Source organism: Raphanus sativus, chromosome 2 (assembly GCF_000801105.2).
Source record: "Raphanus sativus cultivar WK10039 chromosome 2, ASM80110v3, whole genome shotgun sequence".
Taxonomy (NCBI): domain Eukaryota; kingdom Viridiplantae; phylum Streptophyta; class Magnoliopsida; order Brassicales; family Brassicaceae; genus Raphanus; species Raphanus sativus.
Window position 1 is genome coordinate 635,447 of NC_079512.1, and position 20,848 is coordinate 656,294.

General features: G+C 37.2%; 3 protein-coding genes, 1 long non-coding RNA gene and 1 other non-coding gene across 8 annotated transcripts; 2 read left to right on the plus strand and 3 right to left on the minus strand.

The window, feature by feature from the left end:
- Nucleotides 1-714: 714 nt before the first annotated feature.
- Nucleotides 715-1,654, minus strand: LOC108839886 (peroxynitrite isomerase Rv2717c). Its single transcript, XM_018612667.2, has 4 exons — nt 1,432-1,654; nt 1,199-1,339; nt 1,062-1,130; nt 715-973 (listed from the first exon to the last, which is right to left on the minus strand). Exons 1-4 carry the CDS (start codon nt 1,576-1,578, stop codon nt 854-856), a joined length of 477 nt encoding a protein of 158 aa, XP_018468169.1. The 5' UTR covers nt 1,579-1,654; the 3' UTR covers nt 715-853.
- Nucleotides 1,655-2,668: 1,014 nt separating this feature from the next.
- On the plus strand, nt 2,669-5,472 carry LOC108830681 (serine/threonine-protein kinase AGC1-7). 2 transcript variants are annotated; one of them, XM_018604279.2, is made up of 4 exons: nt 2,669-2,796; nt 2,960-3,040; nt 3,137-4,224; nt 4,525-5,472. In XM_018604279.2, exons 2-4 carry the CDS (start codon nt 3,002-3,004, stop codon nt 5,324-5,326), a joined length of 1,929 nt encoding a protein of 642 aa, XP_018459781.1. In that variant the 5' UTR covers nt 2,669-2,796; nt 2,960-3,001; the 3' UTR covers nt 5,327-5,472. The 2 variants fall into 2 exon arrangements, with proteins under 2 accessions (XP_018459781.1, XP_056849823.1); XM_056993843.1 differs by having other exon boundaries at nt 2,960-4,224.
- Nucleotides 5,473-16,985: 11,513 nt separating this feature from the next.
- TRNAR-CCG (transfer RNA arginine (anticodon CCG)) lies at nt 16,986-17,058 on the minus strand. Its single transcript has one exon. It is a non-coding gene; the product is annotated as a tRNA-Arg (tRNA).
- Nucleotides 17,059-17,075: 17 nt separating this feature from the next.
- On the minus strand, nt 17,076-18,358 carry LOC108839799 (uncharacterized). Of its 2 annotated transcripts, XR_001947775.2 has the most exons (3): nt 18,135-18,358; nt 17,490-18,029; nt 17,076-17,414 (listed from the first exon to the last, which is right to left on the minus strand). It is a non-coding gene; the product is annotated as an uncharacterized LOC108839799 (long non-coding RNA). The 2 variants fall into 2 exon arrangements; XR_001947774.2 differs by having other exon boundaries at nt 17,490-18,358.
- Nucleotides 18,359-18,419: 61 nt separating this feature from the next.
- On the plus strand, nt 18,420-20,799 carry LOC108839797 (proteasome subunit alpha type-2-A). 2 transcript variants are annotated; one of them, XM_018612572.2, is made up of 12 exons: nt 18,420-18,514; nt 18,795-18,850; nt 18,945-19,021; nt 19,117-19,181; nt 19,294-19,340; nt 19,498-19,573; nt 19,736-19,803; nt 19,965-20,034; nt 20,119-20,204; nt 20,285-20,347; nt 20,435-20,500; nt 20,590-20,799. In XM_018612572.2, the coding sequence occupies exons 2-12, from the start codon at nt 18,810-18,812 to the stop codon at nt 20,636-20,638; spliced, it is 708 nt and encodes a 235-aa protein (XP_018468074.1). In that variant the 5' UTR covers nt 18,420-18,514; nt 18,795-18,809; the 3' UTR covers nt 20,639-20,799. The 2 variants fall into 2 exon arrangements, with proteins under 2 accessions (XP_018468074.1, XP_018468073.1); XM_018612571.2 differs by having other exon boundaries at nt 18,421-18,514; nt 18,791-18,850.
- The last annotated feature ends 49 nt before the right edge of the window (nt 20,800-20,848 follow it).

The window sequence follows — 20,848 nt, forward strand, 5'->3', positions numbered from 1 at the left end:
CCATTCAATACTGATACGCTTCCCACCAAAATACAGATCCATTTCATTATTACCATTTAAAATTGTGTCCACAAAATAGGTGGATATCACAACTCCAAAAGTTTAACAATCCTACAACTACAAGAATGCTCTCTAACTTCTCTTCAGTGGATTGCGACTAATAATTAAATTTTGCGTCACCTTACATTACTTTTTTAAAGAAAATAAAAGGTGTTTTTTTTTTTTTTTTTTTTTTTTTTTTTTTTTTTTTTTTTTAAGGTGTTTTTATCCATTAGTACTATATCCGAAGCAGATATTGTTTGATGATCAAGCAAATATTTGTCAAACATCGCATAAGAAGCCAAATAACCCCCAAAAAATCATATGAAAACTATTTAAATACAATAATTCAAATCCATGGACCGCAAGAGAGTTACAAGGTGCCACGTTTTGTATTTGCCGTGGCCTAAACGTGTATGATTCACACCAATATGACTTGTATGTATGTATTGATCGAGTTTCTGTTGTTTATGTGATTACGTATGTATAACAAGTTTAGAAGATTCCATAAAGAAATTGACTAACATATATTTATATAGGTGTGATGAATTAATCTTAGTTGATTTTCTTGACTTCGTCAATATAGATTTATATTAAGCTTTGTTTTTTGAATGAACTGAAGAATATGGGCCGGGCCTAACAGAACAGACTCAAATCACTTTTGACCTTATAGAGTAATTTAAAGGTCATTTTCACTGTTTTTAGAAAGGCCCGTTAAGCTCTCAAATTGTCCGACTCAATACTAAAGGAGTATCAAATCAAAATGTTCTTAAACGGTGGTGAAAATCAACAGAATCAGCAGCAAGCAAGTGTTTCAAAGCTTTTCGAGAGTGGCTTTGAGATGAGGTTGAAGATGCTGTGTGGTTGTACTCATATGAACAACGTACGATAGCTTTCCATCAACCAATTCAAATCCTCTGCTTGTCTCCTTCACCTGTAAATCAAAAACACAAAGACCAAACTCAATTTTAAAAACATGAATCTGTTCTTGTGGCGGCAGAGAGTATAATGTCTTATATAACCTTGGATGCGTTTCCGACAAGCTCACTCTTGAGTGTGATCGTTTGCTTATCGACATTGTAAGCTCCTTTCTGAAAAAAAAATCGATTATAATTAGGAAAAAAAAATCATGAATTGTAAGGGTAATTAGGTCTTTTACCTGGACTTCAACGAGACCAGAGCTCTGAGCAATAACGACTTCGATTGAACCGTCTGGCTTCGGACGAAAGAAACCGCTCTCTGCGTGCATCGGGTCTCCTGTTTCTAACTTCCATGTCTTCTGCGTGTAAGCTATCACCGGCTAGACATTAACAATAAATAGTTTGATTTAAGAAGCAAAGTCAAATGCAATTAGCTTCGAGTTAGATCAGAACTGATCATCGTTACTGTTACCTTGCCGGAATGTGAGAAACGGATCTCTTCGCCGTAGCGGAAGGAAGGTATCGTTGGATATTCACCTTCGCCTTGTCCTCTCCATGTTCCCAATAGATACGATAACGGTGCGACGAAGGGGTGTACCGGCGGCGTTTCCGTCGCCATTTTGGTCGTCGATTTTCGGCTTCTTTTTGCTGAATCTCTGATCGCCAATTTTCTATGGAGTGTGAATCTTACTCGCGTAAGCACGTGTGGTGTTTAGTAGAAGGTGGATCTTAATCTGCTAAACCAGGCCCAATTACATAGTAGTTTGACATGGGCCATAAAATTATTTTGAAAAATACAAAATATGATCCAATTAACTTATATATATATATCCCATTTAAAACTTCAAAGGTTTGATCTAAAACACTATATACACTAAAAATGGTATACATATAAATTATATCGAACTTTTAAAGTGTTAGATTGAATATAGATTGTTTGTATCATAAGTAAAACAAAAACAGTATTTTTGATATCTTAAACTTAGAGATAAAATAAAATAATAAGATCTTAAATATTTTCATTTTGGTGCTTAGGCTAGAGTAACAAAATTATTGTCTATTGTTTTGTTTGTCAATTTAACTTCAAATTGACCACTCTTGATTAGATTGGATTTTTTAATACCTTAGTTCTTAGGAGTTTTTTAAAAAAAAATTTGCGGCTTCTCTAAACTGAATGGCTGGAAAGCAAACATTGGTTTCAAGTCTTCTTTTAACAGAACCATCATTCAAAATAATGAAATTTATATTTTTAGCAAAAAGAATATATTTTCATTGTTAAAAGATCATGATACATAGAGAAGATGGTTACAAAAATATTTTGATTTCTCTATTTCTCATGCATTCCATCAATGAAAAAAGGTCAAACCCTTAATTATTTTTCTGAAGTTTAAGACATTAATTTATTTTTTTGGGTAAAATGAACCTGATTGAATGAATATATATACAAAAGTTAATAAACATTTGGAATTAAATATTGACAGAAAAATTTAATAAAAGGTCATGGTTGAAGAAAAATCTACACAGAAAGAAAAGAGATAATCAAGGGGAGAACACAATTTTCCTTTGCCTTCAAATGTATTGAAGGGACCTTTTCCTCCCTCCACTTCTCCACTTTCTTTGGGAACACAGAAAATACTTTCTCTCCATCCATCTGTCTCCCTCTATTTTCTTAATTAATCAATGTCTCTTTTTTCATAATATCCACCTTATCTCTTCGTTCCAGGACAACAATTCTCATGTTCCTAAAAAAAAAAACTAGGATAATTCATCAGAAGTTTACCTTTCCCTGTAAAATTTGATCTATGTCCATGGTTTCCCCAATCTTCAGACATGGAAGGTAAGCTGTTGCAATCTCCCTGCCAATACATGTGTGTAACCTGCCTTGACGTGCAGACCAATCTTCTAGCTAGGTTCTATTCAACAAGACATGAGCGAGGCTTTTTATTATTTGTCCATACATGGATGAGAAAGCTTTTAATCTTTTTACATTATTGAAACAGGTTTCTCTGACCTGGAAGACTCGCCTTGCCTTCTCTCTAGTAATGTTATCGAAGCGCGGAAAGAAGCTTGACTCCTCTGAGGTAGGTACATGCGAGGCTGCCTTAAAGCACAATGATCATAAGTTTTCATATATATTGCAACTGAGATCTTTTTTTTCTTTCTATTTTCTTGTGCAGTCAAGTCATCAATCAGCTAATCTTACTGATTATCCACCGTTAAATATCATTCATCCAACTCCACAACCATGCAGAGAGATGCAGAAGCCATTGTTCGATCAGAGGAAGATGGAAAATCTTATACAACCAGAACCCGCTGGGTCCAACAGTCACTACAATCTTGTCCCCAGTCCGAAAATCCCATCTTCCGCAACCACCACGCAAAGAGATGCAGCAACAACCATTGTTCATCAATCTCCTCCACAACCACGCAAAGAGATGCAGAAGCCATTGTTCGACCCCAAGAAGATGGAAAATCTTATAAAACCAGAGCCGGTTGGGTTCAGTAATCACAACCGCCCCACCCCCAGCCCAAAAATACCATCAAGTACCACGCAAAGAGATGCATCAACAACCATTGTTCATCAATCTCCACAGCCACACAAAGAGATGCATAAGCCATCGTTCGATCCCAAGAAGATTGAAAATCTCACAAAACCAGACCCCGCTGGGTTCAGTAATAATCACCACCGTCCTGTCCCAAGTCCGAAAATCCCATCCTCACCCGGTTCCAACATGACCGAGTCACAACTGGTCAATACCAATACCAACACCAACACCAAACCAAACAACAACAGCAGCAACAACAATAGCAACGGCAGTAGCAATATGAGTTCAAGAAACAACAGCATCGAGAGCACTTCCTCTAACCCCTCGAAGCCACACACAGGTGGTGACATCAGGTGGGACGCTGTGAATACGTTGACCTCTAAAGGAGTCCAGCTCGGGATCAGCGATTTCCGGCTCCTGAAACGACTCGGTTATGGAGACATTGGGAGTGTTTACCTAGTTGAGCTCAGAGGGACCAACACCTTTTTCGCCATGAAAGTGATGGACAAGGCGTCCTTGGTTAGCAGGAACAAGCTGTTGCGAGCTCAAACAGAGAGAGAGATCTTGTCTCAGCTTGATCACCCGTTCTTGCCCACATTATACTCTCATTTCGAGACTGATAAAGTCTACTGCTTGGTCATGGAGTTCTGCGGTGGCGGCAATCTCTATTCCTTGAGACAGAAGCAACCCAACAAATGGTTCACTGAAGACGCCGCGAGGTTAGTATGTAAATCAAATTGATTGCTGTGTGTGGGCGGCGTGGGTGTTCGTGTATCCATTCGGGACTAGAAATTTAAGCTCTATTCCGGATTTGGTTTGGATCAATGCGGATATTTATAAATTTTAGTTTGGATTAGCGGATTTAGTTTATATCTAGATATTTAATCAATCTCGATTCGAGTTTGGTACTATATTTTCAGAATAGATTCGGTTTTTTTTTGGATCCGTATATTTTTCCAGCTTTGGCGGGAAGACAGATCTTACAAAAATATTATGTAAAAAAATTCTGGTTTTTACAGATTGTTTGCTTCTGAAGTGCTATTGGCATTGGAGTATTTACACATGCTCGGAATAGTATACCGTGATTTGAAGCCAGAGAATGTTCTGGTCAGAGACGACGGACACATCATGCTCTCCGACTTCGATCTCTCCCTCCGATGTTCCGTAAATCCAACCCTCGTCAACTCCTCCTCCTCCTCCGGCGGCGGAAGCGGTCGTCCGGTCGGATTCATCGAAGAGGAACCCCAAGCGTCCACATTCTTCCCGCGCATCCTCCAATCCACAAGAAAAAACCGTAAGGCCAAATCAGACTTCGGACTATTCGTAAACGGATCCATGCCTGAGCTCATGGCGGAGCCGACAAACGTGAAATCGATGTCGTTCGTGGGGACGCACGAGTACTTAGCACCGGAGATCATCCGGGGAGAGGGTCACGGAAGCGCCGTTGACTGGTGGACACTAGGGATCTTCATCTACGAGCTCCTCTACGGTTCGACGCCGTTTAAAGGACAGGAGAACCGCGCGACGCTCCACAACGTGATCAAACAGGCGCTGAGGTTCCCCGATCTCCCTCACGTGAGCTCGGCCGCGAGGGATCTCATCAAGGGGCTGCTGGTCAAGGAGCCGCAGAAGCGGATCGCTTATAAACGAGGCGCCACAGAGATCAAGCAGCATCCGTTCTTCGAAGGCGTGAACTGGGCATTGATACGGAGCGCGACGCCGCCGCACGTGCCGGAACCGGTGGATTTCACTGCGTTCGCGAGCAAGGGAGATGGCGGGAAGAAGAGTAACACTAATCATAATGATTTTGAATACTTTTAGCAATTTTATAATGACTATACAATTCATTATACACCTCTTTTCAAACATTTAATTAATACTTTTTGTTGTCTTTATTTAATTAGAGATCAATACCAAGTGTATAAAACGTGAATTTAATTCAACTATTTGTAATTTTTGTATATATATAAAACCAAAATCATTATAACTATAGTATTTGAGGCATATTTTTAATTATAAAAAACATCTACTTAATTCTACTATTTTTGATTTGTTTATATATCAAAAATACACAACTCCACTGAAAAAGACTCTATATTAAATTTTTATTTTAAAAAATTGTGTTAATCTGCTTAAAAGTGTATTTAACTGAAAGTTTAAAGTAATTTATATTGAGATGGATAAATCCACTGTTATTTTTTGTTACAGTAAAAATATATATGGTTGAGAGAAAAACCAAAAATAAAAAAAACAAATCCAATCCAAAAAATAGTACTAAACTTTAATTAAAATTGGTTAGATATCCAAACGGGTTTAAAATTTTGGTATCAAGAGAACCAGCACCGAATCTGATCCGAACCGAGATATTTCAGGTATATGAATATATTCAAACTGGATTTATATACTTTAAGATATTAATTAATTTATATTTAATATATAAAAATATATAAGATGTTCTTAAGTTGTTTTAATATTTTGATGTTTCCAATAACTAAAACAATTGTATATAATAGCTATTAAAAATATTTAAATGATAGTAGAAAAGAATAAAAAATTACTAAGTTAAGTGAAATATAACCAAATTCTAAGAAAAATATGAGCAAATAATAAGGAGAAATATATAAATACTAACAAAAAATAAGATGATTAGTATGAATTATTATTAATATAACTGATTAACATTAACCAATGTTTTGATAATTGATGCATGGTCAATTCACTCACGTGTTCTAGTATAAAATAAATAACTGCAACATTTAGAAATAACTACATTTATAAATAATTATATATTTATTACAAAATGATATGTATAAATACATTAATCTTATTACTTTCCTAAGGCTGAAGCTCCACCTCTAGAGTTGGTGCGTCTGTTATCCCGACTCTAGGGGCATGTACCAAAAACTAAAGGAAGAAAGACATAACGTTTCCTGAATACTAAATGAGAAGTCATTTAATTGGATTTTGTTTTAAAATTTTTTTTAAAAAATATTATAATTCTATTGGTTGAAGAGTTTTCAATTATTTCAACTAGATCTAAAATAAGATAAATTTATAACTAATTATTACCACTTGCCAAATAACCTAAATGATATTACATATAATAATTTATGGTAGTTAATTTTCAAAATTATAAAAAATGTAATAATGTTTGATCAGTTCTTTTATATTTATATACTACATAAAATAATGAACAAAAAACAACTTATAGAAGTGAATATAATTATTTCATATTCATAGAAAAATATATTCATATTTATAATAATATTAATCTCTTGTGATGTTCATTTATGTTTTATAAATAATTAGACTTTGAAGATTAGACATATCAGATTTAACATAGTATGTGAGAAATTTTATTTTAATTTTTTTTTTGAAAAATGTTTCAAATTACTAGGTAATGCACAATATTTATTGGGAAAGTTAATGTGAAAAGAATTTAGTTTTACTAAATATTCATCAATTATTTTTATATCAAATTTATGGAAGTATTATGACATTATGTGCATAATATATATTTTTATATAATATTTATATCCGCGAATTCACGGATAACTATCTAGTTAATTATATTAGTTGACAATAAATGATAGTTACATAATGAAAAATAAATACGATTTTAATCTTACGTACTATTTTCCCACAAAAGACACTAAAAGGTATATACAAACTATTAAATTAAATGTTTAAAGAGACAAATTGGCACCAGATGTTTAAAGAGAAAACAGTGAATACAGAATTGAAAGTCTTTTCGCTAACCAATTCATAACACACACATATATAGAACATCTACGACTATTAATTCTTTTACCATTATTTAAAAACTGATGTGTATCATCATCACATTCATTTTCACCAAAAAAACATAGTTTTAAAAAAAACGACATGACATCAACTTAATCATGGCTTGTAATTTTTCATATAAAAGTTTATATATCTCAGCAAGATTTTCTAAATGTGTAACGACTAATAGCACTCTTACCATCACTAAAAAATAAAATTTCTCTATAAATAGTTATTTTGGCAATTTTGGAATATACTATAAGTAATAACTCATAGTTTTACCAAAAAACTTATACATCATACTAATAAAATATAAACTCTTTTTTAGAAAAAGTACACATTTTAGCATCTATTATTTTAATATTGCAGAATTTTATAATTAAATACATTTCTCAGTTCAAGTAACTTAACCTTATTATCTTAATAGATTTTATGCATAAAGCATCTACCATATTATTTTAGTATATTTTTCTTGATATGTGATATGTTTGGATGTTATGATATAAGTTTTTGGATTTTTTTTGTTAGCTTAAATTTTCAAAATATTATACCTTTTTGATTTTTACATCATATTTTTCTCGTGTTGCATTTCAAAAAAAAAAAAAAACTTTGGCATTTTGATTGTTTCTCTTGTAAAACTTGAGATATTATCATTTGAGTTTGAAATATTTATTTTCAAAATTGTATATTTGGTAAATAGTAATTTGAAAATTACACAACTATTTGAGTTTAGAAAATTATACGATTTTTGATTTTTTTTATTACTAAACTAATGCATTATTTTATTAAAAAGCTGAAATTTTTGTTAATATTTTTTTTGTTTTTTTCTCACTTATTTTTCTATAATTAAAATAGACATTAAATTTATAATCAAACTGATTTCTTATTAGTATATTTAAATAATTCTTAAGAATTTATAGTTTTCAAATAGAATATTTTAAAATAAAACTTAAACTAAATTTGATTTACATACTACTATATTTTTTAAATAACTATTTCATATAGTATATTTTTTTACAAATAAAATAAATAGATAATATATATATAAATTTAGTTTGTTATAATAAAAGTTTATTAAAATTAATTTTATAATAATGTTATATTACTAAATTAATTTTTAATAGATTTTGCTATTCCTAAAAGAAAAAATTAAATTTACAGTAACTATTGATTATTATTAATATCTTTATAAATATTGATATAAATAATTAAATAAATGTGATTTATGAAATAGATTTAATGATAGATAAAAATTGTGTTTCTCTAAAGATTATGGGCTAATTATTATGCCAAGGCCCAAACACTGTTGATTTATATAGTTGGGGGGCCGGATTTGAAATCTAATACTTTGTTCGAGAAAAAGAAAAAGAAAAAGTAAAGGGGGTTAAAATCTAGTAGCTAATAAAGTCATCGAAGGACAGCTGGATCCATTCAGGTCAAAGATGTTTGGCTACCGACTTTAGGCTTTTAATATTAACCGTTGGATTAGATCAATCATATCTCCACCGTCAATTGTTTTTTATGCCTGTCATCTATAAATAGAAGACCTCCTCTTTTGAGAAACTCTCATCTTATCTACCACGCTCCCTCCTCTAGAGACGCGTTTTTCGCGGGTGATATTCCCTTCTGAACACGTCTCTTCTTGTTTTTATTTGTTTTCTACCTTTACGTTTCTTCCTTTTTTGTTATTGATTTGTTCCAACGCGGTTCCGTGGATAGATCATTCGTTAGGGTTTTCACTTTTTTACACAGATCACCCACGCGTTTTTTTTTTTTTTTTTTTTTTTTTTTTTTTTTTTTTAAATTGAAATTTTATTCAACCCGAAAAAGGGGATTCAGATCAGAATACAAGCCCGATTTGTACAAAAGTTCCCGAATCATTCTATTACAATCACAGCTTCGCCCACCCACTAAACCCGGCACATTCCACTGATCAGCTTTTCGAAATTTTCAGGAGTCGGTTACCGTTCTCTACCTTTGATGATAGCCTCGGAAAAGTGAGGTTCTCCTTGTTACCTTGGATGCCGGGATTTCCCAAGTCATCTCAGGAGTAGCTAGCTTCCAACGAACTCATCGAAACTTATATTCGTTACTGGCGCTGAAGTACTAGGCGGATAATAGAAGTGTAGATTACGAGACCCTTACCATAAGACCCTTACCATAAGAGGCCCGAACCAACTGTACGCACCCCTACTCCGTCACGGACCGTGCAAAACGCGGGTTGATTCCACCGCCACTACCGAACCAGAATGTCTCTAAGAACCTGCAAAGAAAGTCAAGCACACAACCGCAAGGACCAAGTGAGCCGAGCGGGATCGGGAAGTGAACATGACCAGACGTTTGGCAAGAAAACGGTCAATGACCCCCACGAGAACCGCCTTCACATCTGTGACCGCCGAGAACCGGAAGCCTATTACTTTGCTGTCGAATTTCTAAGTCTGTGCCAACCAGACCATAGACCAAATTAAAACAAGAGACACAACCCGTCTTGAAAGCCGTCGCCTTAACCCACGAGTGAAACTGGATGGTAACCGTGAAGAGGAACTCCGAGATGAAGCCGCCAGACAAGAAGTCTCCGAAGGCCATAGACGACCGTCGGGATCCACCATAAAACAAGCGGATATAACATCTAATCAGACACACACGACCCTGTGAAAGCTCAGCACCATCCAACCTGCGTGCTTAAGCTCAAGACTCGTCTCCAATGTCAAGTGACACAAACAGAGTTCACCTAACCACTGAGAAAAAGGGGCAGGACCACTTCGACGCCGAAGAGGACCGAACAGCCAAGTCCCCGTAGAAGAATGGAACACGACCCACGAACCGGTAGAGACCGAAGATCCACCACCAGACTGAGAGTAAAACCAAGCCGGAGACCTCAAGCAACGACGAAGAACGGACGAACGAGATCTAGATCTGGAAAAATTGATCCCCTTCCAACCCAAAAGCCGACTACTCCACGGACCCGACCTGCTACCACCTCATTGAAAAACCAGAAGAAGCCTAAACCTTGTCGGAGAGACGCTCCTCGCGCGCGAAACACTCGCCGGAAAATTTAGACAGTCCAGGATTTCGAATATATTGGTGGAGAAGAGAGAGGACGCAGAGCAGCAAAGGAGAAAACAAGATATGGAGAGAGAGAGCTCCTCCGGCGCCGGCACGCGCCGCCGGACGCCGGAGAGAAAGTCACACGCGTTTTCTCTACGCTAAGTCTTCAGGGGGTTTCTCTTTCCTTGCTTACGTTACGTATATCTCGTAGGTGTTACCGAAGCGAATTTAGATTCCCGATCATCGTTTCGTTGCCGCTTGTGTTTCACGTGGATTTTTGTTTTAGGTGATCGACTTGTTGTTTTAGATCGTGGAGGATGCTTGATTCGATGATCGGTGATGTCGTTTAGGGTTTGATCATTCTTCACGTGTGGTTTGAATTGAGGTATGAGGCGTCCTCTGTGTGTTTCCAGATCTGTTGTGTAGATCAATTCATTCTCTGGTGGTGTACACATATTCAGATGAAAGATGATATGATTATGCAGGAAAGATGCAGCTTTTCGTCATTTATGTTGCAGATTGTTGAAAAGAGAGAAGCAGGAGGCTCTTATTCATGGTTTTATCTGTTTTGGTTTATATCCACGCTACACAACGGCTCGGTTTAGTTTGTTCATACTTGTTAACCTCACAGTTAATTTTCACATCGGAGGCTTTTCCGTTGGTTCAGTCTACTTGTTGTGTTTAGATTGTGGAGGATGCTCTGATTGATCTCTTCCGCATGGATATGTTCAGGGGGTTCTCGTTTGTGTTTTGATTTCATTCCTGAGTTCTCACTTGTTACATTGGTTCATCAGTGACCTTCTGTTGTAATCTACTTCTCGTTTTGTTGTTTTAGATTGTGGAGGATGCTTTGCTTTGATGATCGATGATGGCTTTTTTTAGGCGTTTCTTTTTTCCCCTGTTTCTTCGTTTGTTGGTTAATCAGGGCTCATGTTATTTGCCTTTTTTTCTTCCCTACCTTTAATTTCCTTACAACACAAGCCGCCGGTCTTTTCTCATGTCTTAAGCGAAACATGTTTTTCGTTTTGATATAGAACATGGAGGGCTCCAAGAGAGAAAATCAATGGGGGAGGGATGGCTCTGATCTACCTACTTTCCCGTTTTAGGTTCCTCTGTTGTCTCGTTCGTTAAGTTTTATATATGGAAGGATGATCTGTTTCATGGTCCACCAGATTCTTAGTACACTTTTATTTTTTGGTTGCTATGTCACTTGACTTTAGTTTCTATCTTAGACCGTGGAGCATCGACGGGAATGGTGGCTTGCCTATGGTTTCATGTCCTTGGTTAAATCCTTTTGCAAACTGATTTGTTTTTTTTAGGGGTTGAGTATTGGCTATTTTGTGGGTAACTGGTAAGGTATGACTGTGTCCTCTGTGTTCACAGATCTGTTGTGTCAATCAATTCACTCACACATTCAGATGAGTTTGTTCTTCTTTTTACTTCACGTTCGGCATGAGGGTTATTCAGCTCTTTGTTCCTCCTTATCTCTGTCGTCTCGCAGGATGTTTCAAAGGACCGATCGTTGTTCCTCTACGTCATGGTTTTCACATTTGATTGATCTCGGCCACTAGATTTCTCTACGTCATGGTTTTCTCCAATCCCTTCCCTTCCTGTCATCGTTGCTGCTTTTGAGTTTTCACCTTTTGTGTAGGGTTTGTTTAGCCTGTGGGGGATGCTCCTTCGATCGATGGTTGTTTTGGGTTCACGCGTTTTGTCTGTTAGCGTTGTATCAGGGCTTCTAATCCTTTTCCTAGTTTTAATTTCTTTATTACCCGAAGGCGTTTTTTTGTTCTCTTTCGTAAGCCAAACATGTTTTTCGTTTTGATATAGAACATGGGGCGGGGGATGGCTCTTGATCTTCTATCTTCTTCTCTTCTGTTACCTTCTCCCTGTTTTTGATTACTATATTAAGTAAAGATAGGACCAAGTTTCCTTCGCCCTTATCTCTTTGGCCTTTTTTTATTTACAGTCTGCATCTATTCTATGGCTTGAATGCGAATCACTTCTGCTCAAGATGGTAGCCTCTCTTTCTCTTTTGAATCAGTTTATTCTGGATGATCTATTTCCACATATTTGTGCCTAGTTTCCTGTATCAGAACATTCAGGGATAATTCAGGCTCCAACATTGTTATCAAGTCATGAGACTCTTCTCCTTGTTGCCGTTGTCAATTAACGGTTATGGATTCTTTCTATCCTTGTTTTTGATTTTCATGCATGACTGTTATTCTCTCCGGTTCTGTTCTTGTTGGTTTTGTTAGCATGTCTTGGGCTGGTCTACTCTCCCGGAGACCTAAGGTAAAGTGAAAGGTTCTTCTGAGTTCTTTCTCCTCCTTTTTCTATATGGAAACGTTTTGTTTTGGACAGGTATCTTTGACCATCGTCTGTTTAAAAGACATTTCTAGGACCGATCATCGTGTTTCTGCACCAGTTTGCTCACTTCTCCCGGATTTTTTTTTTTTGGTTTATTCTAGCTTTCATGAACCTCTTTCCCTGGTTGGCTGTTTTTTGGTTTATTTTTGGAATTTTAGGTTGTGGAGAATGCTCTAAGTGATCGGTTCGTCTTCAGTGGTCCTCGCGTGTGTTCTTTCTCTGATCTGTTTCCTTCCTTACCTCTTTCCGTCTCGTAGGTTTGGTTTCTTCTAGATTGCATCCGTGGCCTTCTTTTACGTTTCATGTGATCTGCTCTTGGTTTGTTGTCATAGATTGTGGATATTAATCCGTGATAGCTGTTTCTCTGTTGACGGTTTATCAGGGCTTCCGTCTCGTTCCTTTCTTTTACTATTTTTATTTCCTTACTACACAAGTCGGTTTTTCTTTCTTATCTTAAGCGAAACATGTTTTTTTTTTTCGTTTTGATATAGAACATGGAGGAAAATTGGGATGTCTCTGATCATGATCAATCTTCTTTCATCGTTTTAGGTTTCTCTGTTCTCTGGTGCTATATTTTCCTCCCATGAACTACTCTTTATATTTCTCAGTATAATATGAAAGAAAGGATGATCTGTTTTCTTTCCTGTGTTACTCGACTTTGGTTTCTATATTAGACCGTGGAACATTCCATTTGTGGAAGGGAATGATGGTTTGCGCTTGATTTGCAGTCTTCGGTTATACCCTTTCTGCTTACGGTATTATTATTTGTTATGCTCGGGGAGGTATGATGTGTCTTCTGTGTGTGTTTCCAGATCTGCTTAACCAATCTATTCACTCTGTTCCTCGGCGGTGCACACACCTTCAGATGGAAGATGATCCATAACAGATGAGCTTGTTCCTATCTTTGCTGTTTTCAACTTGGATAACTTCACTATTCACTTTGTCAAAAATCTAGTTGTAAGTTCTGTTTGTTATAGATGGTTGAGGTTACAAAAGAGAATCAGCAGGCTACTACTTTGGACTCTTCATGGTTTATCTGTTTTGATTCATTTCTCAGGCTACATATAGTCAGTATATTTGCTTAGATGGATGGCTCTTTATCTACAATCTTCTTCGCTCTCTTTTCGCTTTTTTATTTTTTTATTTTTCAGTCTGCACCTATTCTATGGCTTGAATGAAGATCACTTCTCCCCGAGATGGTAGCCTCTCTTCCGCTTTGAATTCAGTTTATTTTTAACAGTTTACATCCAGGCCTGTTTGGCTGGTTCAAGGTTTTACACGGCTTGCAGTCTTCAATGGATTCAGGTGGTTGCCTCAAGGATCGGTTGTCAGTTAAGGGTTATGCGTTCTTTCTGTATTTTCTTCTTTTTTTAATTTCATGCATGACTACTTCTCTCTCCGGGTTTTTTTTGCTTTTGATATTTGTTAGCATGTTCTGTGATGGGTCTACTTTCTACAGCAGCATAAGGTAACGTTTGAGGTTTCTTCTGAGTTTTGCTGAAACGTTTTGTTGTGGACAGTTATCATTTATGGTGATAAGTCGGCCGGGTGGGAAGAAGCTCAGATATCTTAGATCTTGATCCTGTATGTTTTCTTTTCTAAATGTGGTTACCGTGCTTGTGTCTTGTGTTTTTAAGATTTTTAATTCATCAATCACTCCACCTGTTCCTCTTCGTTGTACACCCATTCAGTTGATTTGTCCTAGAGACGCTATTGCATTGAATGGTCTTCAACTATTCCATACATCGTTTCCAGCATCGATCTGTGTTTTAGATTGTAGAGCTTTGAAGAGAAAGCAGCACTTGTCTAGGAAGGATGGTTCTCTTATAATCAGGTTTCTGGTTATTTCGTACCTATACATCATATTGCATGCATATTTTTTTTTTCTAATACTGTAGTGTTGGTTATCAACTATTCTACCGGATTTTTAGAGTAGCAGACGTATAGCATCTTACGGATCTGTCGCCTTATTGAAGTGTAAGCTCTGGACTTTGTAGACCACAAGTTTGTAATTCTGTAGTCTTTCTTCTGGATAGGAGTTCTGTTATGGTGTGTCTGTGTCAGGAAACTTTCCAAGACTTCTATCAAGAAGGCTCAAGAAAGTTTTTCAGATGGTCTTCTTCTACAGTCGTCTATGTTTAACTCTTCGGTGGTTTCTCCTCTCTTCCCTGTTTTGGTTCTCATCATCTGTTTGAGATGATGGTTCCTCTTTCCTATGAAGTCGTTTTTTTTGTATATGAATTTAGATGGTTCGAGGGGAAGTTCTATATTTCGGCTTGTTGTTGGTGGAACTCGTTATGGATGGAATCTGGAGTTTCGTGGTTGGAGAATTCAAGTGCCAGACACTACTATTGCTGTGGGGGTTTGTCGTCGTCGGTATATTTAGCTTGATGATTGTTACCTCTCTGTTGGTTTGTGTTTACTTGTGTTTGCTTGGCATTGAAGGGGATCCTTGTTCCTCGTTTTTGGGGGTCATTCATTGATATTTGACAATGGGGTCAGTGTTTCTTCAACGAGTCAAGGTAACGTTGAAGTTCTTCTGAGTTTTGCTCCTTTCTGTTACGGAAATGTTTTGCTTTGGATACTCTTCTACAGTTCGGTCTGGTGATTGATTGGCTTTGAAGGGAAGTAAGCTGTGGGTTCGGCACTGGCTTCTAGAAGGTGGTGGTAGTAGTTGACATCTCTCTGTCTCTAGTGAGTCAAGGTAACCTCGAAGTTCTTCTGAGTTTTGCTCTTCCTTTTTGCTATGGAAACGGTTTACTTTGGTCGTTCTTCTACAGTGAAGTAGTCTGGTGGTTTGTTGGTTTTGAGGGAAGTAAGCTGTGGCTTCCTCAGTCCTCTCTGGTTAGTTAATTATGTTGGCTGGCCTTCACTGGAAGTAACTCATTCCCCCTTCCTCTCTTTCAACTGTCTCTGATTTTATTAATTCCCAAGGTTGTTAATGTTGCCGTGACATTAATACGGTGTAGGCTAATATGTATTTGCTATGGATTTTGGGTTGGTCTACTGTAGAGTCTTGCGGTGATTTGATGGCTGGGATGGTTGAAGCTCAAGTTCGGTGGCTTTTGATTCTGTATGTTGACTTCTCTGAAGGTGTTTTTAGCAAGATGGGTGCCTTTTGTCTTCCTCTTAGGTTTGCAGTTACATCATATAGTCAGTATCATCCTAATACGTCTGGTTTCTATTTGGTTGTGGAAGATTTTCACTCTGGCCATGATGTTCTTTTCTCTTTCACTCGTTTTCTCTGGTTGATGGTAGCAGGGTTCCTCTCTCTTTGCTACCTCTCCGGCTTGTGGATGAGCATTGAACCAGTTTAACCAAGTATGTTCTGCCCAAAAAAAGATGGTAGCAGGGCATCTGTCAGAATCTAGTTGGAATCTACTGTGAGGGATGTACGGTGTGTACTTGTGTATATTTCATTCCAATTCTTTACCGCTACGCTTTGTTTCAACGGGCTGTATGTATATGGACAGAGTTGGATAAGTACTAGGCCTTTTTCCGTGTCATCCAGCTTTGATGGAGAAGTGTGTGGAATGGGTTCATGACTTGCTCCAAGATATCAAAACACGTTCTCTCCTACAAGATGGTAAGCAGAGAATCTTTCTTGAGCCCCAGTCTTGCATCTCATGTTTTGCAGTTCAACATTTAAAATGCAACTTCTATACAACCAATAGGGGAGACAGCACATGATGTTAGATGGTCTTGACTAGCTCCCCGACATCTTCGCTGGCATTGTTATCATCCGGATTGGTTTTGTACTAGCTTTCTAGTTGAGGCCAACTTCTCTCGAAGCTCAATATAATACAGTTTGGAAAGGAAGAAAGTCAAGGTACAATTTCGATGCAGTTCTATCTCAAGGAGCTTTCATGTTTCTCCTGTTGAATGAATCTTTCTGATAGCCTTCCTCTTCTCAACGCTATTATGGTACACAGCAGGACCTTTGGAAGTTAGGGAGCCTGATCCTGACTCTGAAACTCTCCAATGTGACAACTTGGTCGAGATTCCCTCTCTCTCTCTCTCTCTCATACAACTCAGCAAACTCGTCCACCTAAAGCTTAGCAACTACGTGAAACCAAGGAGCATCCCAAACAACATCAACTCTAAAATCTCTTCGGTGTCTGTAGCCTAGAAGAGTTATGTAATGCTACGCATTGTTTCCAGTATTAAAAAAAAATCAATAAAATGAAGTATTTTCAATATTTTTACTTTTGGTTTCAAAGGTAACAATCTTACAAGTGTCATCTAGACATGAAAGGCTAAAAAAGGGAAAATAAAAATTCGACCACGGTGGGACTCGAACCCACAATCTCCCGCTCCGGAGGCGAGCGCCTTATCCATTAGGCCACGCGGCCATCCTGTTTAGTAACTCTTCGATGCAAATACTGACTTTTATTGAAACCGTCAATGTCTTGTCTATCAAACTTTATATACAACTTTGAACATAATAGTTTCGAGATCTCTGTTTAAGGATGATAAACAACTTCAAGTTCATGGATTATCCGAAGGAGAACACAGAACAATGGTATTATTTTGATTACTTCAAGGCCAATTCCTCAAAGCTAACACATCATAACTGTATCCATGTAAATGGCTTGTAATCTTGCTACTAGGGGACTTTCATTTCCATGGGTAAGTCCGGTTCTGTTGCCCATTCTGTCCACGACCCATCATACACTGGCACCTCAGTTTTCCCCAGCCGGTGAAGCCCCTAACAATGCAAGCCACCAAAGTCAAGTCTCATCTCCAGCGTCAAACAAAAATAGTAAAAATGAAGTTTGGTTACCAGAGCCAGGAGTCACCACCACACACGGGCTGCACTAAAGATCCTCTTTGCATCATAAACAAGCACTCAATCCATTATCAATTCCAAGAGCAGAATAACCAGCAGCAAAAGCTTCCTCAGACGGTAACATATGTGAAAAGACATTGATGTATAGATGGGCCATCTTTTAGAAGTGTAATAGGAAACACAAAATGAAGTTAACAGCAAAGAGTACATTATGATATTTTTCAATAGGTCTCACATAATGAACACAGCTATATTCTCACTGAAATTAGTTTGCTGAATGTCTTTATGTTGGAAAATGGCAGCATAAGATAGATACTCACATTGATAAGATTCCACTTATTGAGAAGATAGTGATTCATACAGTTGTTGATCGATCTGAATCAAAGAAGAGAGAGCAGCAACCTGTACTGTAGGAGAGAACAAAGTCCATTAGGATCAACTAGTGTACTCTAATGCTCTTACTCCTGATATTCTTGGATCGCATTCCTTTGCTCATAAGGCGTGTACCATGACGCATCCAAAACCTGAGCAGAGCTGAACAGAAACAGATACGCTTAAGTATGGCAGACAAATTAAAAATGGCAGAAAAGGGCAGATCAGGCTCTCTAAGATTAGAACAGAGCCAATCAACAGGCTCACTTCATGAAGTCCAGTAGAGCCATAGCTCGAGTTGATTTAAAGCCTATAGAGTAAGTGAGAGTAGAATCCTTTCTTCTGCAATTATAATCACCAACCACACAAGAAAGAGTCAAAACAAAGAGTATCTATTTGACTCCCACCTCATCACAAGCACATAAGAAAGAGTTAAAACAGAGCAGAACCCAGAAAGGTTATTCTCTTGGCGTTTTAAAATTAATTTTGAAACAAACCAATCCGGTTTAACTAAACCAGCTTCACTTAGTAAAACGGCGACGCTTAATGCAACCCTTTCTTCAAGAAACCTTTTTATTTCTCCACTTCGCTCCTCCCTTCCTCGTCTCTCCATTATCGTCGTAGCCTCGATCCGTAACATCAAAGGGGTATATATGCTTTGATCCTTTAAGTTACACATCTTCTTTGAGATCTCTTCCGTTCTTTTTAAGATTCGTTAGATTTGTAATCGCTTCAGTGTAGTTTCTTTCTGAGCCGTAAACCTCGTTTTGACTAAGTTGTAATCACTAGTTGGGTTCATCACTGTGTAGATCATTAGATGTGCTGTGGTATTAAGTTTAAGCAGATTCCGCACTTGCCATGATTCCAATTTTATTATTTATTATTTATTTTATTTTTTCCCGGAATATTACTTTTTTTGGTAGGTAGATTGATTAAGTTGCAATGGGAGACAGTCAGTACTCGTTTTCACTCACTACCTTCAGGTATGACCTTCTTTTTTTTTTTTCATTCAAAAGGCATCTCCTTTGAGAGTTAGATCAGAGGTTGATTTGTGTGTTGTGGTTATGAAAAAATTAGCCCTTCAGGGAAGCTGGTTCAGATAGAGCATGCTCTAACTGCTGTTGGATCAGGCCAGACATCTTTGGGGATTAAAGGTTTGTTTGTCAATAATGGAATTTTCTAAATAAGAGATTCATAAGCATGTTTTTGTTTTGTTCTATAAACATGATTCTTGGTTTCTTTCACGCAGCTTCAAACGGAGTTGTTATTGCCACTGAAAAGAAGCTTCCATCTATTCTTGTTGATGAAGCCTCTGTAAGTTTTGATTTATATCTCTCTTCCTTGTTACGTTGATGAAGCTTTCTTACGTTGTGTACTTGTTAGTAACTATGTTGAAAGTAATGGTAAGTCTGAATGTCTATTTCAGGTTCAAAAGATTCAGCATTTGACTCCCAACATTGGAGTTGTATACAGGTTTCTTCTCCTCAGCTATCACTACTTCTTGTTTGATAACAGATTTGGTTTTTATAGCTTGGAAATTTGGATTTGGGTACTTAGTATGTTTGTTTCTCTCATAAGCTGCATTTTCCTCATCATTTCAATACTAACTTTGTTGTTTCCTTTGATGAAGTGGTATGGGTCCTGATTTCCGAGTTCTTGTGCGAAAGAGTAGGAAGCAGGCTGAGCAATACCTCCGCTTGTACAAAGTAATCCTCTATTCTTTTCTACTTCTCTTGGAGTATTGTAATCCATGTATATGATACAACTTCAGTTCTTGCTGGCTGGTCCGCTTGATGGTTCTTGTTAATATTAGTTGTTTGTCGCTTGCTTATTCGTAATTCAACTTCTAAGGGGATTTATTGTTGCAGGAACCTATCCCTGTCACTCAACTTGTGAGGGAAACTGCTACGGTCATGCAAGAGTTCACTCAATCAGGGTAAGTACTATTCACAATCTATATGGTTACTTAAGAATAGCTACTTACTGTCTAGCTCTCATAGATTGAAGATTTTGACTTGGCATGAGAAAAATGTTGTAAAAGCAAAGTATCCATAAACTAGACTACTGAATTTTTTGGTTTTTTTCTCCTCTTAATAGTGGTGTGAGGCCGTTTGGAGTTTCTCTTCTAGTGGCTGGGTATGATGACAAGGGCCCACAGCTGTACCAGGTATGTAGAGCACTAAAGATATATAACGGTTAGTGCTTATGTTAAAAACATATGATTCAGAATTTCATTTTTTTTTTTCGCTAGGTGGATCCGTCTGGTTCTTATTTCTCATGGAAAGCTTCGGCGATGGGAAAGAATGTTTCGAATGCCAAGACATTTCTCGAGAAGAGGTGATAAGATTTTACTGTTTGTGATATAAGTTTATGAAATCTTGGAAGCAAGTCATGTCATCTTAGTCTCTTCTTATCAGGTACACAGAAGATATGGAGCTTGATGATGCGATTCATACGGCTATATTGACACTGAAGGAAGGGTTAGTATTTTTACTAAACTCTGTTTACGTATTTCTTTACTTCAGAACTTTGAGATTTTACTGTGTCTTTTCTTACTGGGATAACAGTTTTGAGGGAGAAATCTCGAGCAAGAACATCGAGATTGGCAAGATTGGTGCTGACAAAGTCTTTAGGTAACGTTCAATACTCCAAAACTTGAATAGAATCAAAGTAATCTTTGTTATTACCAATCAATGTCTGAAAATAGGTTGTTATGTTGCAGGGTACTAACACCGGCAGAGATCGACGATTACTTGGCTGAGGTCGAGTAAAAACTTTCACTTTGGCCGCCCAACGAACCTCGAGTTGAATCTCATTACTATCTTTTACTTTTCTGCCTAGTTGGTAAAAAGACTGATGGTTCTTGCGTTTGTAAAACTATTCCAACTTGTTAACACTCGAGACCTTGTTTAGTTTTCATTCGTTTAGACAATGTTCAAATCCACAATCAGAAGTCATGCACACAATAAAACACTACTTTG

Bases quoted from the DNA above. Each gene is read 5' to 3' on its own strand.
- LOC108839886 (XM_018612667.2), bottom strand. From the start codon at position 1,578: ATGGCGACGGAAACGCCGCCGGTACACCCCTTCGTCGCACCGTTATCG. The intron at 1,340-1,431 runs GTAACAGTAACG...GTTAATGTCTAG, and splicing joins GTTTCTCACATTCCGGCAAG to CCGGTGATAGCTTACACGCA. The intron at 974-1,061 runs GTTATATAAGAC...TTTGATTTACAG, and splicing joins TTGTCGGAAACGCATCCAAG to GTGAAGGAGACAAGCAGAGG.
- LOC108830681 (XM_056993843.1), top strand. From the start codon at position 3,002: ATGTTATCGAAGCGCGGAAAGAAGCTTGACTCCTCTGAGGTAGGTACA. The intron at 4,225-4,524 runs GTTAGTATGTAA...TGGTTTTTACAG, and splicing joins TTCACTGAAGACGCCGCGAG to ATTGTTTGCTTCTGAAGTGC.
- LOC108839797 (XM_018612572.2), top strand. From the start codon at position 18,810: ATGGGAGACAGTCAGTACTCGTTTTCACTCACTACCTTCAG. The intron at 19,022-19,116 runs GTTTGTTTGTCA...TCTTTCACGCAG, and splicing joins GACATCTTTGGGGATTAAAG to CTTCAAACGGAGTTGTTATT. The intron at 19,574-19,735 runs GTAATCCTCTAT...TTATTGTTGCAG, and splicing joins AATACCTCCGCTTGTACAAA to GAACCTATCCCTGTCACTCA.